The 18,456-nt window shown below is 48.6% G+C and overlaps 1 protein-coding gene across 10 annotated transcripts in view; it reads right to left on the bottom strand.

The window, feature by feature from the left end:
• The window catches only part of Dgkg (diacylglycerol kinase, gamma), a 193,493-nt gene that overhangs the window by 125,253 nt on the left and 49,784 nt on the right, over positions 1–18,456 (bottom strand). For 6 of the 10 annotated variants that reach the window (XM_087575570.1, XM_087575569.1, XM_087575573.1 and 3 more), the window contains 3 exon segments: positions 18,292–18,368; positions 9,399–9,564; positions 8,792–8,845 (listed from right to left, as the gene is read on the bottom strand). In XM_087575570.1, the coding sequence (XP_087431696.1) occupies positions 8,792–8,845; positions 9,399–9,564; positions 18,292–18,368 (297 nt within the window). 10 annotated transcript variants of the gene reach the window in all.

Here is an 18,456-nt window from a genome sequence, read left to right as displayed (position 1 = left end):
GGGACATCTAGGACCTTCACGCTAGTAAACGTTATCCTGCCTATGGTCCCTTCCTTTCGTGGTTGAGGCAAGACTGTTCTGTGGGTGACTTAAAGAATGCAATCGACAGACATTGCGGGATGTGGCCGCAGAAATCCAGTCTGCAGTTATTTTCTAGGAAATTTTTTTTTATCAATTTTGACTCATTTAAGGCTTTATTTCCTTGCAGAAAGTTTGTTCGTTTTCAGAATTTCCAGGAAAGATGGCAGTGAGTCCTGGCGATGAAACAGTGAACGAAAATATCATTTACTGTACGCTCCAAATACTTAATTTGCAGATGTAACTCTGGATGGGCTTCTGCCACATCCAAACCCTTTCTTCATGGGGAGCTATTGAAGCCTTGAGTAAGCACAACGTTCTCGGTGGATGTATGCTGTTGACGTCAGCCAGCCATGTCAAGGATGGATGTCTCACACCATGCGAGTGACAAAGCCTTCCCCAGGTGAGGCTCAGAGGGATGGCGAAGGCTTCCTCTGGTCCACGAATGAACGATAATGTATGCAGGAAATGATCTCGGTAGCTCCTCCCACCATGCCTGAAGACTGCACCATTTTAGAGACTGCTTCTACTGAGTTAGTGAAGCCCACCTCCTTGTTCAGCAGTATATAATAGTCCTGCCTTCTCGTTTGTCTGATGTAATGATCCCACCTCCCTGTTCAAGTGTATATAACAAACAGTTCGCTGATCTTCCAGGGATGCTGTGTCTTCCCCATCACAGCCTAAATTCTCTAATCCAGCTTTCTGCATCCCTGTGTCTGTCGTTTCTTCATTTTCATCCCATCACTGTCCCAGGTAGGTCTGTCTCTGGGCCCATGCAAGGACATGGTATGTCATAAAGTTCTACAAATATACTTAATGACCAATGAAGAGATTGACCTCTAAGAGGAAAAACTCTGCTGACAATCCATTCTCAGAAAGTAGGAAACTTTAACTACCAAGAAAGTGCAGAAAGGGACTTGCTATATGCTCCACAAGGGAAAGTTTCCCTCATACTGTGCCCCCAGATCAGAAAATATAAAGTTCATTGTCAACAGGACACGAGGAGTTTTATTTCACTACGTGAATTCTGTTCTCTGAGGTACTTTTTCCCCTTAGCGTTGTTACTATGAAAGTAACAGGAAGTCCACCAGAAATCTCTTCATACCCAGTAGGACGCATAACACACAGGAACACCTGACCGTGAGATAAAGGTGCCAGTAGGCAGACCAGTGTAGGCACCGTGAAGTCAAGAAGCAGTAAGGGCCAGCAGACAGAGGCAGAGGCAGCCTCCGTGGCACCGACTGCTGGGGAAGGCAGTATCACCACACGCTGTTCAGAGAACCAAAGGGCCACATGCTGGAAGGGAGCATTGACCTCAAGACAGCAGAACCGAGAGAGAAGAAGGCTACCCGTCATGTAGTGTGGGCTGTGAGGTAGAAAGGAGTCAGCTGTCATTCATAATGGCAGGCCTCTGACCTACAGAGGGCCCATGAAGAGACCAAGATGGAGCCCACAAGTCCCAGAGGACCAGGTGTTTGCAGGTAATTTTCTATTGCACAAGGCACTTGGATGAGGTAACAGAAGCAGTGATGTGGGGAGACCGAGATGAGATTACTAACGCAACCAAACTACCAAGTCATCCTGGGAAGAAAGGCTATGGAACGCCATTAACAGTGATGCAGAAGACAGATGGCTGCATGGCCCTCTGCATGGGGGATCCCAGGACCCCGGATTACTACTGTGTGCTCAGGTTATCCACCCGTTAAAGCACCGTCGACAGCTTCCACTTTTGTCTCCAGCACAGAGTCTCGTAGACCAGACGTGCGATCCCACCTGATCCAACCAGCGCCTGGACAGAAGAAGCCTCGAAAGCAAAAGTTTAGAGGACAACGTCTTTCAAGTAGGACCCCTGAGAAAATGGAAGACAAAGGAGAGGCGAGACGCCCCCGGGATGGCCACCTCTGAGCATTTGGAAGACCTTCCCACGTTGTACCAAGGGAGGGGGATCCTGGCATTCTTGGTGAGTTGAGGAGGAGATGGGAGCCTGGGAGCCCACAGTGGTTCCATGTAAGGCTGGAGCCCAGGGAGCCACTCAGACACTAACCCAGAGACATGTAGAAGGCTCCCTTACAACCAGCACATCCACCTCCACTTCTGCTTAGTGGTCAATGTTCCTCCCCGGTGAGGAAACTGCCCTGAGGCTCATACGATAACAGGACCTGATGCCCTCTTCTGGCATGTAGGTGTATATGCAGATACAGTGCTCATAAACAAACAAACAAATATCTTTAAAAAAACCAAACCAAAACAAAACAAAGAATACTACCCAAGCTATTTTAAAGGAGCTGTATTGCTTCAAGGCCCAAATCAAAGACATCACAAGAGAAGAGGGAAGACTTCAATATTCTTCATGGCGGAGGTGCAGAAGCTGTACAATGTTAACTACGACAATGTTATAGTTTCCTATAAACTGAAGTGTGCAGAGTGAGTGCTGGGACGTTACACCTAGCCTTGCGTTCTAAGGTGTTTCCCCAAGGGGAACATGTTCTCCCCGCCACAGCTTACGGAAGAATATTTACAACAAGGTTGTATGTCTCACAAACTGGAGACTAACCAAAGGTCCCTGCCCCCAACAAGTGAGATAATCACGGAAACTGAAATACTAACGAACAACCGAAACATGTTGACTACTAATACACACAGACAATTAAACGTCAAAATGACGATGTCCAACAAAAGGAGAGCCAAGGAAGGAAACCCTGCATGAGTCTGCTCACACAGAGCCCAGATGGTGCAGGGACCGTCGGAGTGATGGAAGGCAGATCACAGGCTGCGTGGGAAGGGGCAGGGCTGGAGAAAGGCTGCATCGAGAAATCGCTCGGAGAGGGTGGATGTGCTCATTCTCCTGCCTGCCACTGGCTTCTGCGAATGCGTATGCACTCCGGGAATGTTTGATCTCACACTTTGAATGTGCAATTTATTTTATGCTGACTACAGTTCAGAGCTATGTAAGAAGAACACGACTCCATTTTTTTTTTTTTTTTTTTTGTCCCCTGAAGATGGTTGGATCAGTAGAGTTCTGGGTGGATCGTGAGGCACAGCTTTCATTCGTAACAAGATTGGGTTTACTCCTGCATGGAGACGCTCCAACCCAGGAGGTCTGACCATATCACCCATTAGTGTCTCTCCTCATGTTTCCACATGTAGAATTCTATGTGGGGGGCTGCAGGCTGCCACATCTGCCACCCCATTACTTGCCAGGGTTGATTCGGCTCATCTGGCTGGCTAGACGGGTGTCCCCTTCCTCCCTCGCCACTCCATGGGCATCCCTCCCGAAACCACGCACTCAGTCTGAAGAGGGTGATCTTCCCTGAATAAAGGAGGACCGGTCTTTGGTCAAGGGTAGACAAGTAGCTGCCCCCCCCCCCCAGAACCTCCAAACAAGCTCTTAAGGTCCATGTGTGAAATGTCCAAACCTCCAGTCATCTGATACATCCCTCAGCAACCGAGACAAACAGCTTCTTCTACACCACCCAGCTCTCACCCAGCCCCCTGCTGTAAGCCCCTCCATCAAAGTCACCTGCCTGTTCTGTGTTTGCTTGCAGTCTCTGTGGTACTGGTTGACTTCCAGCTGTGGCAGGGAAGAGAGTTTTGGGACCCTAGCACTGGGTTTGCGCTAAATGGTGGGTGACTTGCTCAGGTAGGCTGAGAGTTCCAGACTCAACCAGCATTTGTTTAAGCCTATTAAAAGAGGCCATTGCATTACAACCGAGGTCAAGCAAAAATAACAGATCTAAGTTCAAAATTATATATGGTCTAGTCCTAATTATGTAAGAAACCTACTGAAAAAAAAACATACGAGGTCATACACATTTAACTCCAAATATGGTTGAGTTCAATTTTCTTTTTCTTAAAGATGAAAACAATTTGGAGCAGTTCAGGTTTATAGCAACAGTAGTGGAAGGTACAGAGATTCTGTTCACGTGCCCTGTGGCTCCCTGGGTCCACGTATGGTCACGATCAACAGAAACATTGCTGACTGTGTCCTAACTGGTGGCCCTTCACCGACACACCGTTGTCACTCACAGCCTGCGGCCGACAGCAGTGATCACTGGTGGAACTGTGTATCCCGTGGGTCTGCACTGAGGCGGAGGCCACAGCCTATTACTGCAGCACGGAGCAGAGGAACCGTGCTACCCCACAGTTGCTCTGTGCTTGGGAATCCATCTCTTTGCCCCGGTCTCAGATCACCACCAATCTTTGTTATCTATATGATTCATTGTTTCTCTCTTTTAGGGGGATCTGAAGGTTAGTCTTCAAGCTGTCTACAGTGTGAGTATAGTACTTTTATAACTGGGAAAACAAAGCAAAAAAAAAAACCCACGGCATTTCTTTTAGATACTCAGTTTGTGCACTGGTGAGAAATCTAAATAGATTAAGAAATCGAATAAAACCCCAAGGACCAAAATTCTTCCTTATCATATCCTGAGCTGACACGATGACGGTGACTCTGGGGGGCTTTTAGTCAAAGCATCCTGTGACAGAGTCATCCTGCCCCTCCTGGGAAGAGGGAGCTGAGGTGGGCTGTGCTACATCTGAGTGTAGAAAGTGCTGTGATTGGTGGAAGTCATGTCAATCAGAACCTAGCCTCTTGAGGTTTCTACTTGAACAATGGGAAAAGGCTGGGGTTTCCCAGTTAGATGGCCCAATCGCGATTCCAGGACTTGGCTATTGTAGGAAGGGTATCTCTACGAAGTATCTATCTGGTCCCAATTCTTAGTTTTGGTAAACAGAGGCATTAATTAAGCCATGTTTTGATGGAGACCTAACAGAAAACGGATCATTCTTCTTTAAAGCTCCAGCTTTAAAAAAAAAGAAAAACTTTAAATATCTCCCTGGGTCCCCAATTAGATAATTGCCTTTCATGATTTTAACCTGTAGGGCCTGGTGTTTTTCTTCTCCATAAACAGGCGAAATGGTGCCTGACAAATCGATTCTCCAGGAGGAAGTCTGTGGAAGTTTCTCTTTGAGAATGACAGACCTGTTGAGAATGAGAAAGGCCATGTCCAGCTCCAGCAACATCACGTGACCTCAGGTACTGTCACGTGACCTCCCACCTGTGACCGTCCTTCTTTGATGCTCACTCTTCAGTCACTAAAACAAACTCTGCCCATGTTATTCTGGGCCTTAAGGCATGAAATGGAACTCAAAGATTCCTCTGGAAGTTCCAAATACCAGTTACGAAGTTCGGGCTGCAGGCTTCCTTGCTGGGAGATTAAAAATCTCAAAGCCTTGCCCTCTCCTTCCTGCTGGGAGAATTTTTCCTGTCAGAATTATCCACCAGGACAGCGATATCTACCCTGGACTAGTAGAGCTGATGCAGGGTTGGCAAGATGGAGTGAGCCCACAATCCTGAAGAGCCTTGTCCTATGGCTGTCACTGAAGCCATCGGGAAGACCCGGATTCTGAGCTCCACAGGCTGCCTTGACAGCCTTCCATTTCTGAAGCATACTCTGATTGCCATGTGTAATGTTATTTTTCTCTTCTCCCTCGCCGCAGTCTCCCATTCTCTCCTGCTGTCTCTTTTCAATTCTTCTCCCTCTCCCCTGCCTCTTAAAGAATTTACTTTTATTATTTTAAATTTTGTATAGTGTGCACGTCTACTCGTGGATATGTGCTTGTGAGCGTCTATGCCCGATCTGATCCTCTGGAGCCTAGGTGTAGCCACCTGACGTGGGCGGTAGACGTGAACCTTCCTCTAAAGAGCCCCAGGTGCTGTTAACCACTGAGCCATCTCTGTACTCTCTCCCTCTTCTTTTTAGATGAAGCCTCCGTGTTGCCTAGGCTGGCCTTAAACTCAGGGGCTCACAGGAGCTTCTCACCTTTGCCCCCTAAAAGTCGAGAGTACAGCATCTGGCTCCAAGGTGAATTTAAGAACAATAACAATAAACCCAAACTAACTTACCAGCCCTTCCACCAAACACTGAAAGCTTTAAAATGCTTCTAGTTAAAAAAAAAGGGGGGGGGGCTGGGGATTTAGCTCAGTGGTAGAGCACTTGCCTAGCAAGCGCAAGGCCCTGGGTTTGGTCCCCAGCTCCGGGAAAAAAAAAATGCTTCTAGTTTCCCTCTTGGGACCAGAAAGGAGACTGATCAGGGTTGTAGCTAGTGCCCACTGGAAGAGGCTCTCATCCTAGGTCTCTGCTGAAATCGATACTTTTCTCATTCAGCTGTAGAACCTACTGACACATAATTGAAAAATGGGGCGGAACCACATCCTTGATCCTCAGCGTTCATCCCAAGAGGTGGGATTCACCTTTGTACGTGTATAAATTGTTTCAACAACAAGATCCCATGCAGTAAACACCAGCTGACTTGGAGTCTTTGTATTCAGAACCACAAGAGCAAAGCGCAGAGTCCACAAGTTCATTAGATCAGGATGCTAAGCTGGCCCAGCAGGAGACTGAGGCTTCAGACTCCCAGAGAGTCTGGCTGACTGGAATGGGCTAAGAACAGAGTGTTCATCTAGAGCAGTGAGTCTTTGGGGGATGGAGCAACCCTTTCGCAGGGGTTTCCTAAGACCATTGGAGAACACGGTATTTACATTACAATTCATAATGGTAGCAAAGTTACAGTTATGAAGCAGCGATGAAAATGATTTTATGCTGTGTGTGTGTCTGTGTGTGTGAGTGTCTGTGTGTACGTGTGTGTGTGTATGTGTGTGTTTGGTGCGTGTGTGTGGTGTGTGTGTGTGTGTGTGTGTGTGTGTGTAGGGTCACCACAACATGAGGAACTGTATTAAGGAGTGGTAGCATTAGGAAGGTTGAGAACCACTGCTCTAAGTGTTGATATCATTGAGCATTTACTATGGGGCCAGGCACTGTTCTAAACCTTTAGACAATGGCTAACTCATTCAACTTGCATAACAATGCTTATTACCATCCTGTTCTACAGAGGGGACAGCAAAACAGACTTCGCCCAAACACATCCACGGCTATCCGCTATAGGTAACGACGGAGCTGGGAGTGAGGTCCGGATTCTTAACCAATGTGTTTTATTGCCTGATCCAGTTTGGGTGGCAAGTGAGAGGCCATCTTTATTGGACATGAGAGCAAATGCCAGGGATGGTGAGCATTGCTCTTTCTAGTGCCCGGGTCTGTCCAGAGCCCAGGGAAGTGGCTTCTCATTTATAAACGTGTCAGGGAAGGCTCCAGATCTGCTGCGTCAGAGTTGGGTCAACGGACTGCAGCAGCTCCACTGTGTACTAACGGACTTGGCACCTTTGCACGGAGCAAACCGCCTGGTTTGCACCTCGCCTCCTCGCTGCGTGCAGGAATTTGATCAGGGATTTGAGGTCGCACAGGTCGGAATTGACTCCCCAGCCCCACAAGTCTCTTTGGCTCTCTTATGTGATGGAAATGTGAAGTCAGAGGAAAGGAAAAAAGCAGGCACCCAGCCGACAGCTCTCCAAAACCAACGTTTGCTGGCTCCTTTGGGCAACTGTTAGAAACCGTCTAACTTGTTAAAAACGACGTATGCATTTCTTTTTCTTAAATTAAAATTTAACTTAATTTTGTGTGTGTGTGTGTGTGTGTGTGTGTGTGTGTGTGTGTGTGTGTGTGTGTTTTCCTGCATGCATGCCTGGTGCCTGCCTGTGGAGGCGAGAAAAGGAAACCAGAAAGTCCCACACCATTGTGAGCTGCCATGCGGGTGCTACTATTCCAACAAGGGTGCTTAGCCTGAGTAGCCAGTGCTCTTAACTGCTGGAGTATCCCTCCAGCCCCCCCGTTTGCACTTTCTGTTGTTCAGTCAGGACGTACTCTTACACACCTGCCCTACCCTCTCCAGCCATTCACTGGTAAGATACAGAATCATGCATGCTTCTGCCTGCGAGCCGGGTCTTAGCAAACACACTCCCCTTCCCAGGCCCCTGGAGGGGGCTCCTCCCCACCCTAGCAAAGACACTTGTCGGGAGTAAACATCTGGCAACCTGTCCCAAGTCTTGACCTGCTCTGTTCCAGAACAAGGGAGGTAAGAACCTTTACTGAGCGGTAGAATCCCTCAGTTACATGGATAAAAAGGAATAGAGAGGCAAAGATTAAAACAGACACAGAAGGAACACCCATTCAGAGCCTGCCCCACATGTGGTCCATACATATACAGCCACCCAATTAGACAAGATGGATGAAGCAAAGAAGTGCAGGCTGACAGGAACCGGATGTAGATCTCTCCTGAGAGACACAGCCAGAATATGGCAAACACATAGGCGAATGCCATCAGCAAACCACTGAACTGAAAACGGGACCCCCGTTGAAGGAATCAGAGAAAGGACTGGAAGAGCTTGAAGGGGCTCGAGACCCCTTATGAACAACAATGCCAAGCAACCAGAGCTTTCAGGGACTAAGCCACTACCTAAAGACTATACATGGACTGACCCTGGACTCTGACCTCATAGGTAGCAATGAATATCCTAGTAAGAGCACCAGTGGAAGGGGAAGCCCTGGGTCCTGCTAAGACTGAACCCCCAGTGAACGTGATTGTTGGGGGGAGGGCGGTAATGGGGGGAGGGTGGGGAGGGGAACACTCATAAAGAAGGGGAGGGAGAGGGGTTAGGGGGATGTTTGCCTGGAAACCGGGAAAGGGAATTAACACTCGAAATGTAAATAAGAAATACTCAAGTTAATAATAATAATAATAATAATAATAATAATAATAATAAAAAAGGAGCTGACACTTAGTCCCTCCTCCTCCCCAACCTCAGGTCCCACTGTCTTACCAGTGTCTGGAGCGCAGGCAGCATCCGCTTTGGCAGTGCTCTCCGCATTAGAATCTAGGGAACAAAAGAGCAGTGTAAAGGCCAGTCCACGTCCCCCAGACTCTTTGAGGGGCGTGCAGGGGACCTTCCCGTGGGTTCTGGTTCATGAAGCTTGTATTCGTAACCCAGGATTACTGTCAGCTTGGCTTATGGTCTCTGAAACTCCAGTAAGACCCTGGCCATGACTTCCTGTCCCCTGACAGTCCCTGATTAGTCCTGGCTGGGACGTGTGCCAAACGTGCTCTAACCGTGGACCGAAGCCTTCTTGAAAGGCTCTTCTTTTTCTGCCACATGCTAGTTTGTGGCCCCTCTTGCCCCATTCTATTCTCTGACCCTGGGTGGTGACAGAATGGCCCCCTCTTTATCCCTCTTGCTGAAGGACTCACCAGACACAAGTTCCAGTGAGGGTTTAGAAACAGAGGAGTACCTACCCCTTAGTCTCCCTTCTGCTCCCTCCTTAAGGAAGTTACTATGCTCTGGTGCCCCTTTAAGTGTGCTGCTTGTGCCCGTTGCCAAGGGTTACAGCTGTTCAGCATCCTCCCGTCTTGGGGAAAGCTGGACCTTGTACCTGAGACATTGGGCTCACTACTGCTGGCCCCCTCCTTTGGGTGGTCAGGTGTCTCTTGTCTGGGCTTCTGGCTGAAGGCCAGGAAGAGGTTTGTGCTCAGTGGCTGAGGAAGATCCACCTCCAGGTATGCCCTCATGAACAGCTTGAAGACATCATAGCTAATGGGCTGAGGAGGGCAAGAAGAGAGAAGTCAATAGCAGGAAGGGAGAGGCTGCTGAAGGAAAGAAAGGGAACAGGGTGATGGCTGGTGAGGCAGGCCAAATGGGAGTGATGGAAGTGAAGGGGTTGGTAGGGGCAGGAATGAAAAGACCAGGGGGGAGACAGAGAGTCCAAGGAACAGGAGACGGGGGTGGAACAAAGACAAGGAAAACATGGAGGCTGGCTGTCAGACACAGTAGCAGAGTAGGGTTCTGTAATAGGTTATGCTTTGGTCTAGGTTTGGATTAAAAGTGGGGGTGATAGCTCCCCTGAGACTCAGGGACTACTGTGAAAGAAGAGAGAGTCTAAGAGTCAGATGTTGCAGTGCACAAGAGTAAAACACTGCTCTTCGGACATTACAGGTGTCACTAACTCAGTAGTCATGGTTGCCTGCCCAAGACCTGCGTAGGATTCAGCCAGTTAACGTTGCAGACCTGAGAGGAGATGGGCTCATTCGTCCTCACCCTAGCGAAGGAGGTATAGACAGTTGTTGGCATGTTGGGAAGTAAGTCAATTTTCATTAAAGGTGTGGTCCCCAGTAGGTCTACCACGCTTCTGTGAATGGTCCTACACCCATGAGTATATGAGCAGCACAAGCTAGACTTCGTAGGTCATCAAGCAATAGAGAACGCAATGCTGCAAAGGGGGAGTGGGGAGGGAGGACCTCAGAGGAGTTAGCGGGAGGAGTAGGGATGAGTATAACCAAAACAAACCCGATGTAAGTATGAAATTCTCAGAGGATTAGCAAACCGCATAAAGGTTAAAAGGTGGTCTTCATAAATAGTGAGCTCTATGGATCTGCCTTTGCCTAGGCACATGTGAAGGTCTGTGGACCAGAGATTCAGTCAGGGCTTGAAAATTCTGGTTAAGATGAAGAGGGACGTGGTAGAGAGCAGGATGGAAAGAAATGTCCTTTTGTGCTTATCGTGATGCGGTTTTCTGATTCTTGGGGTCAGGTCTCAGAAAACAGGAGAGGCTGGGGAGTAAAGGGCAGGCTCAGCCCCGGAGTGCTTATGCAATTCTCATTTTCCCTAGACAGATCCCTCGATCAAAAGCAATTGTGTGCGTCTGGCTAAGCTGTGACCCAGAACGTGTCATTGTGAAGGCTTCGGGCATCGAGGGGAGCAGGAAGCTAAGGACGGAAGGCAGAAGCAGGGGGCATGGCAGAAACTAGATGCTGTCCCTGTTGTGTCTCTCTCAGAACAGCCTGGCATCTGGTCCCAGGCTTTGAGCATCCACACCCTCAGCAAACACTCACCAACAATGACAACGACAGTTTGCTGTGAGTCATCGCTCGCCGGCTTGCGCTTTCATGGCGCTGGAGCGCCATCAAATCACAGAAGCTTCTGGAAACCACTTGAGGTGCTGGCTGTTGTGCTGCTTCTGTGCATAATAATGGCCAGGAGGATAGAATCCCGTTTTTGGAAACCTACTTGGTGCTGTCTGGCAAACGCCGATAGCGTTTACATGCTCTAGGGTTTCGGTAAGCCTTCTCAGAATCAGGAGCCGACTCACATGTGTGGAGTCAGGTATGGGCTCCTCTGGGAACTCACGACCGTTCTCTGCTTAGTCCAGACTCAGAGAACCCAGCACATGGACGATCGATATTTACTGTGACAGCGATTTGGCTCTCTGTGTCCCTTTTCTGTCCCAAGTCTCTGAGGATTGGCTGCACCTTCTGCCCGTCTCTGGAGCTTTAATTTTTCAAAGTCTACTTTTAATGATGGTTCATAGACGCTTTAACCTGCCTTCTAGCTCACCATCCACCAGAGCGAAAAGAAAGGATAAGGGGAAGGTGGACCTGTTTGAAAATGGTTCTTAGGGGCTGGGGATTTAGCTCAGTGGTAGAGTGCTTACCTAGGAAGCGCAAGGCCCTGGGTTCAGTCCCCAGCTCCGGAAAAAAAAGAACCAAAAAAAAAAAAAAAAAAAAAGAAAATGGTTCTTTGGAGCAAATCGCATTTGTGTTGTCAGGGAATCAGTAACGGATTCCCTGACAGAAACAGTTCACAGATACACTAGCAGTCCAGCTCGGTATAGCGACAGCGGCGGCAAAACCTAGCACGAAGAGTCAGGCCCCAGCAGAAGCAGCACAAGTCAGCAGGAGAGAGCAGGATCACCAGGAACGCCAGGAAAAGTTCTCAGGTGTGTCTCTCTCAACTAAGCCAAGATTAACGAAGCCCCAAGACCAAGAAGCATTTAGCTAGGTAAGCAAGCCAAGCTCAGCCTGTGTCATTGTCTGATGCGTCCTAATTATACTCCCTCCAAACACCACGTGTCCTCCATGGGCCTGGTCTCACCACGTGTCTTGTCTTAGCACATGAGTCTGTCTCAGCTGACATCACTCTGCCAATCAGCCTGAGCTGCCAGCGCACTACCAGAAGCTTTTTTGGTGTGTTTCTCTCCATGGAGTCTTGACAAAAGGACCTCAGCTACACAATGTAAGGTGGACCAATACATATGTGTCGTTAGCGGGCCCTTCCATGTGTTTGCTTTAGCAGAACATCCTTTTACCTATGTCTACTTCAGGAAAACACTCACTCCTTCATATGCTTGCCCCAGCAAACACCATCCCACACAACTGACTTTCCAAAGAACCCTTATGTTTGCACTTCATGTCTCTCTCTGTATCTACGGTATCATTACCTCAGGCCACCGTCTGCTTACATTCTCAGCTCCTTCCCAGGACACAGCATCAAAGTCACTTCCTCTCCTCTCCAGGTGTCACCGTCCTCTACGACCTTGCTTCTGTCCTCACTGTCTCTGATGGCGTCTTCCATCATTTGATTGTCTCCTACCAGCAAGCGCTTTGTCCTGAGGAATCCTTCCTCCCTTCACCTTTGATTTCTGCAAAGAACCTGCACTGGCCTTCCTTTCACAATGAAGTCCATTCTGCTCGGGTTCCTGCCTCTGGCCTGTGAACTTCCTTCCTCGGAGGTCCTGAGCATGGAGGTCCTGAGCATGGATGTCCTGAGCATGGATGTCCTGAGCATGGAGGTCCTGAGCATGGAGGTCCTGAGCATGGATGTCCTCAAACCAGCTCTCTAGTTCCATTCTTGGGCTGTTATGAACAGGACAAAAACAAGCATGGTGTGCAGAGTCCCCCTGTGACGGACATGGAATCCTCTGGGGATGTGGCAGGCGTGCTGTGGCCAGTCCACTCAGCCAAACCCCACCTCTGCTCTCAGGCATGTGATGCTCTGTGAACTTCAGCAATTGTCAGTGCCTGACAAGAAGAGCTGGAGTTCTAAGCCTCCCTGGCCTCCTCCTTCGTTGGGACCCTATTCCTGACTGTCATTTCTGCTAATACCAATGATACTGCTCCAAACTCAGCTTTGACCTCTCAGTGACCTGGAACTGGGTCTTGTCCCTTCACCTGGCATAATTAGTTCCTTTGCAGTAGCTGCCACACACACACATATGCCCATTCTAGGTCCCTTGTACCATTACCAGAGTCTGACTTCATTTTCATGTATTTTAGCCAGATCATTGCAGTGCCTCTTTTCTTAAAAAACTTACTTATTTAAAAGAATTATCTTATGTGTCTCAGTGTTTTACCTGCATGCGCATATGTGTGGCAAGTGTGTGCCTCATACTTATGGACGCTAGAAGAAGGCATCAGATATCCTGGATCGGGAGTAATAAGTTACAGATAGTCCTGGACCACCGTGTAGAAGCTGAGACCAAAGCCTGGGTCCTCTGTGAGAGCAACACGTGTTCTAAACGCCAAGCCATCCTTCCAGCCCCTGCAACACCACTGAAGGCATCTTTGTTTCCCCTTCCTCTGTTGCTCCTCCCGTCTGCTATACTCAGTCCTGTCACGTTGATTTCCCCAAAGCATGACTTCAAGAAGATTGATTTCCTACTCAAAAAGTCTCCATGGCTTCTGATTGCCCATGGGAGTTGAGAGCTGCTTCTGCATGACCGATCTCCTGTGTTATACGACATAACATGCACACAGAACAGAAGCTCAGGCGAACCCACGGGAATAGAAATAGAAGATTAAACATATATTAATAGATGAGTAATGTTGCTATAATCCAGTCTGTCATCCGAGGTACTTATGTGTTTTCTGGGACCTTTGGAATTCAGAACCTTGTCTATAATTCCACTCCGGCTTAGATGTGGGCTCACTTCAAACTCCCTGCCCATCTCCCATTTTCTCTTGTTATCTGTTATATGTAACTACATATCCTATCTGCCCAGTCCCCTAGCTTTTTCCTGAGTAAGCTCCGCAACCCAACTCTTTCTTTAATTGTTAAAATTCTGCGATGCTTCAAAGCCCAATCCAGGTGTCTCCTCTGCCTGAAACCCGGTGTGTGGGATTTTGTGCATCGGAATTTCTTTAATGTGCACTTTGGTTCCTGCCTTTGAAACTCGGGCATGCTGTTCTGGATTAATATAGCTAGTTGTTGTGACACGTTCTCAGACTGGATCTGGAACTCCTGCGTGATGATGAGAGTCTCATTTCATTTTCCTGAACCATTCATCCAAGTACTTCTCAATAGATATTGGCTTCAGAGTTGGGACACATTAAAGGAATGGCCTGCTGGAATGACACACACACACAAATAATGTGGGGTCTAAATATGTATATATGGGTATATGGAAGGAGATGGAGGGAAGAGGGGTAGAGAGAGAGAGAGGGAGAGACAGAGACAGAGACAGAGAGATAGAAAGACAGAGAGACATAGACAGAGAGATAGGGAGAGAGGGAGAGAGAAAGACAGAGACAGAGACAAAGAGAGACAGAGAGACAGACAGACAGAGGTAGAGACAGACAGAGAGATAGAAAGACAGACAGACACAGACACACACACAGAGGGGTAGAGGTAGAGACAGAGAGACACACACATACATACACAGAGAAAAAGAGATAGGGAGAAGAAAGAGGGAGAGAAAGGGAGGAAAGGAGGGAGAGAGAGAGAGAGAGAGAGAGAGAGAGAGAGAGAGAGAGAGAGAAAGAGAGAGAGAGAGAGGACCAGGCACAGTGTTGGGCACTAATGAAGAATACTGAGTGAGACAGAGACTCAGTGTTCTAGGTGTAGAACTAAAGGTATTGAAATGACTGTGATGCATGGTCAGCAGTGCTGAGTGACACAGCACAGGGACAGGCCTTAGAGACCTTAGAAAGTTACGATGAGCAAATTCACAGTCCAACCCCAGCATCCTCTGGAAAACGGAATGGCCTAGAATCAACACAGAATATTCGAATCAGAAATTCCTTTGATGATCTGGCTTTTCTTATGCCCTGGGTGCTGGGACATGTAGTGACTTGTCCCAGTCCACTAGAGGCGGGACTAACCAGAAGCCAGATCTTTGTATCCTATTGTTTTTGTCCCTGGGCTGGTGGAGGGCTCCCAGCCACTCCCTCCAAACAGCACACATGCATTCAGTGAGCAGGGGAGAGTGACTGTGCTCTCCTCTAACAGTGAGATACAGGATAGATAGTGACTGCTTGGTAAATGTTTAGTGGGTGACCGGGTAGGGAGGAGTTGAGTATTATGCCCAAACTAGACACCAGCCAATAGGAGGACCGATGGTAAGCAATGACCACCTTCATCATTCATGTTCTCTCAGGAACTGCAAAGCCATGAAGCATCCAGCCAGGCAACTGCTATTGCTGAAACCCTTTTGAGGGATCCCTGTAATTTGGATCCAGGTCTCCAGGGAGGAGAGAAGCTGGGGAACCTGCTGTGTATCAGGCATGAGACAATGGTGTGAGCTAGGGCTTTAACCCTCTTCCTGCAAGCCTGCTCTTGGCCAGCTAGAACCTGTGCCTCGTGTCTGAGTACCACGAAGTCACCATTACCTGTGTTTACTCTGCTGGGCTTTCCCCTCTCTCTAGCTGTCACCGATGCTCTGCTCTTCTCAGCAGAGGATCTCTTAGCTATGAAAGCCAGGACATGCTCATCATGGCCAGACCTGCTACTCTGCAAATTTCCATTCCTGTTCCAGCTTCTCCAGCAACCTGCCCCTGCCCACAGCTAAATCCTTTCTCACAAGACATTTTAGCAACAGGAAGCCATCGAGCTCAAGAGAAATGACACCCTCATTGTTTTCCCAACCCCATGGAGTGACATTACACCTACCAGAAGTCAAGCACACCCTGTGAGAGGATAAAACCCGGGTGGTAGGGAGCTCCCCTGGGGATGGTGCAGGGCCAGGCATACAAAGAGAGAGGGCCAACCCTGAGGGGTGTGAGGGCGGCTGCACACTCTGTGATAGACAAGCTCCCAGCTTCTCAGAGCTCCTGTTGGCCTTCACACCCCATGGTGGCCCTGACCAAATTGTTCCCCTCCTACACATCAGCCCCCAGGCAGACAGGCTGATTACCAGCCCCTGCCAGTCTTTGTTCCCTGGCTTTGAAGTTGGAGGCAGGAGGTGTGTGGCAGCGAGTTCTTTGGTGCTCTGCAAGGCTTCCCCTCAGGAATGCTCTTGGAAGAGCATTTCTGTTCTGTTCTGTCAACCACCCTCCCACTTCTTTCTCCCAAGTCATTGGTGTTTTAGGCCAGTCCCTTCTCAGGTATGCCTTGAGAACACAGTCTCTGCGACTTCTTTCAGGGCTGCCGGAGGAGAAAACCTTGGCTGGGGTTTGTTGACTGAATGTAAGAACACAGCAGCCTCTCCCCTAGTTAGTTTTGTTGAGATGCTGCTTCGTTTTCCCACTAAGTCTCCATAAAATGAGCCAGGGACAGAGGAGAGGGAGGAGGGGATGGGGATTAGACCTAAAGCGATAAAACGTCCTGTAAAGAATTCAGTGTTTTCCAACGTTTTCCTCTTTTGATTCACTCACCGGCTGTCTCCAAACTTTTAATATTCTCATTAGCTTCAGTTCACAGATGAGAGGACTAAAATTCAATAAGACATCAGAGGACCACATTGCCAGGTGCCGACAAGGGCTAGCCTAAATCAACAGGATTCAAGGACCGAGACTCAAACGTAACCCTGCCAGCACAGGTGGACACCAGGCTTCACCATCTTTGGATCCTCTGCAGAGCCCAGCACGGTGCCTGCCTACCCAAGAAATGTTAATGCCTTGAACTTCAAAATGGGAAGAGGCCTCATGGGAAGGGGCCTCACATTCATTTACTCATTCAAAAAGTATTTGTCAAACGCTCGCTAGGAGCCAAACACTCTCCTGGGTTCTGGAGGCCGAGAAAGCGGTGAGCAAATATGTTCTAGTGAGAGAGGCAGGGAGTTAATCAAGTGAATTAGTTAGCATGACAGATGGAGCACCGAGAAAACAGAGCAAAGCAGTAGGGTAGGAAGTGTGAAGAAGGAAACCTGCACACTTGGTAAAGACTCTGGCAATCACCGGGAAGGTGGTTTGAGCATCCACTTGAAGGAGGTGAAGAAAGAGAGGGCGGATGTGTCAGAGGACACCCCAGGAGAGGAAGGGCAAGTGAAGGGGTGCTGAGGTTACAGGGAAAGGAGCATCAAGGAGGTTAATGTGGCCGGAGGGACTGAGGCAGGGGGAGTAGCGAGGAGTAAAGCTGGAGAGTAGAGGAGGTCAGATGGACGTGGGTATAGCATTGCTAACACATGTTCTAACAGGCTGTGCAGGGCGTCTGTGAAGAGCGCACTTCAGGGTCAGGAGAAGAGAGGGAGAGCCCTGTGAGGACACTGCCAGGGTCTGCGCAGAGGTTGTTGATGGAGCGGGTCAAGGAACCTGGCAGGAGGTGAGATGTGGATCTCCATTAAAGGTAGATGTGGCGGAGTTCTCTGCCGAACTGGATGAGGAAGTAAGAGTAAGGGTAATCAATGTAAAGCGCTGTAATCAATGATGATTACGGGCTCTTAGGTTAATTGCTCAGTTATTAGCCTATCATAATCGAGTTGTCATGGACTGACTGCTGGAGAACCATGCTTTACAGGAGAAGATCGGGGACATCCGTTTAGCTCGCGGTAAGTTCGAGATATCTAATTTTCAGGCGGAAATGTCGAGGGTAGAAGACAAAGGAAAACCCAAGAGCGTGGTGTCCTGGGATCAAATGGTGACGATGAAGGAGGATTTGACAGACTGCATCCAAAGCCATTGAACACCACAGTGAGATTCAGTCACATTACACCTGACTAGTGGCATCAGTGATGGAGCGGCGGTGCACGCTGCCTGAAGGATTCTGAAGAAAGTCAGAGAGAATTTGGAGGCAGTGCATGCAGACATATAAAAATATTTTAATAGAGGAGAAATAATACCCTTTGTGTCACAGGGGAGAATCTAATGTGTACAGGCAGAGCGCTGGGGAGAATGGGGAAAGGATGGGGAGAGTTCTTGATTCATCAATGCCCACCAATAATCCAGACACAGGAGGAGCAGAATTAGAGTCAGATCGGAGCACAGACAGCTCACCCACAGTGACGGCACAGGGCACACAGGTCAGGGAGCCTGCCCAGGGGTTTGGTTTCTGTTTTCTCAGTTGTTAATCAAGGATGGCGAGAGGGGGAGGAGCACGAACCATGAGCAAAAGAAGCAAGATGGAGTCTTGTAGGACAACGTGGGCATGTGAAGGGAACGGCAAACCCAGATGGTGTGGGTGGTTCGACTGAGAAGAGGGTGGGGTGGGGATGAGGGTGGGGGTGGGGTGGGGGTGGAGTGGTGGGACTGAGGTCTTAGCAAGGTCTTCAAGGAAAGTGGAGACACCAGCAGTAATGGTTGGAGCCATATTTAAAGGACTTGAAATGGAGATAGACTTACCTTGTGTGGGTCATATTGCTTGAGGCTTCCACCTTCATTAAACTCAGCCAACACATCTTTTATCTTCTTGGAGGAATCTGGAGAGACACAATCCAAATGAAGACACAGGTAAGCTGCTAATGAAACTCAGGCCAGGCAAATTCTGCTTACGCACAGTATGACGGA

This window comes from Rattus norvegicus, chromosome 11, assembly GCF_021556685.1.
Source record: "Rattus norvegicus strain SHRSP/BbbUtx chromosome 11, alternate assembly SHRSP_T2T, whole genome shotgun sequence".
Taxonomy (NCBI): domain Eukaryota; kingdom Metazoa; phylum Chordata; class Mammalia; order Rodentia; family Muridae; genus Rattus; species Rattus norvegicus.
This window is presented reverse-complemented; position numbering and strand designations above follow the sequence as displayed.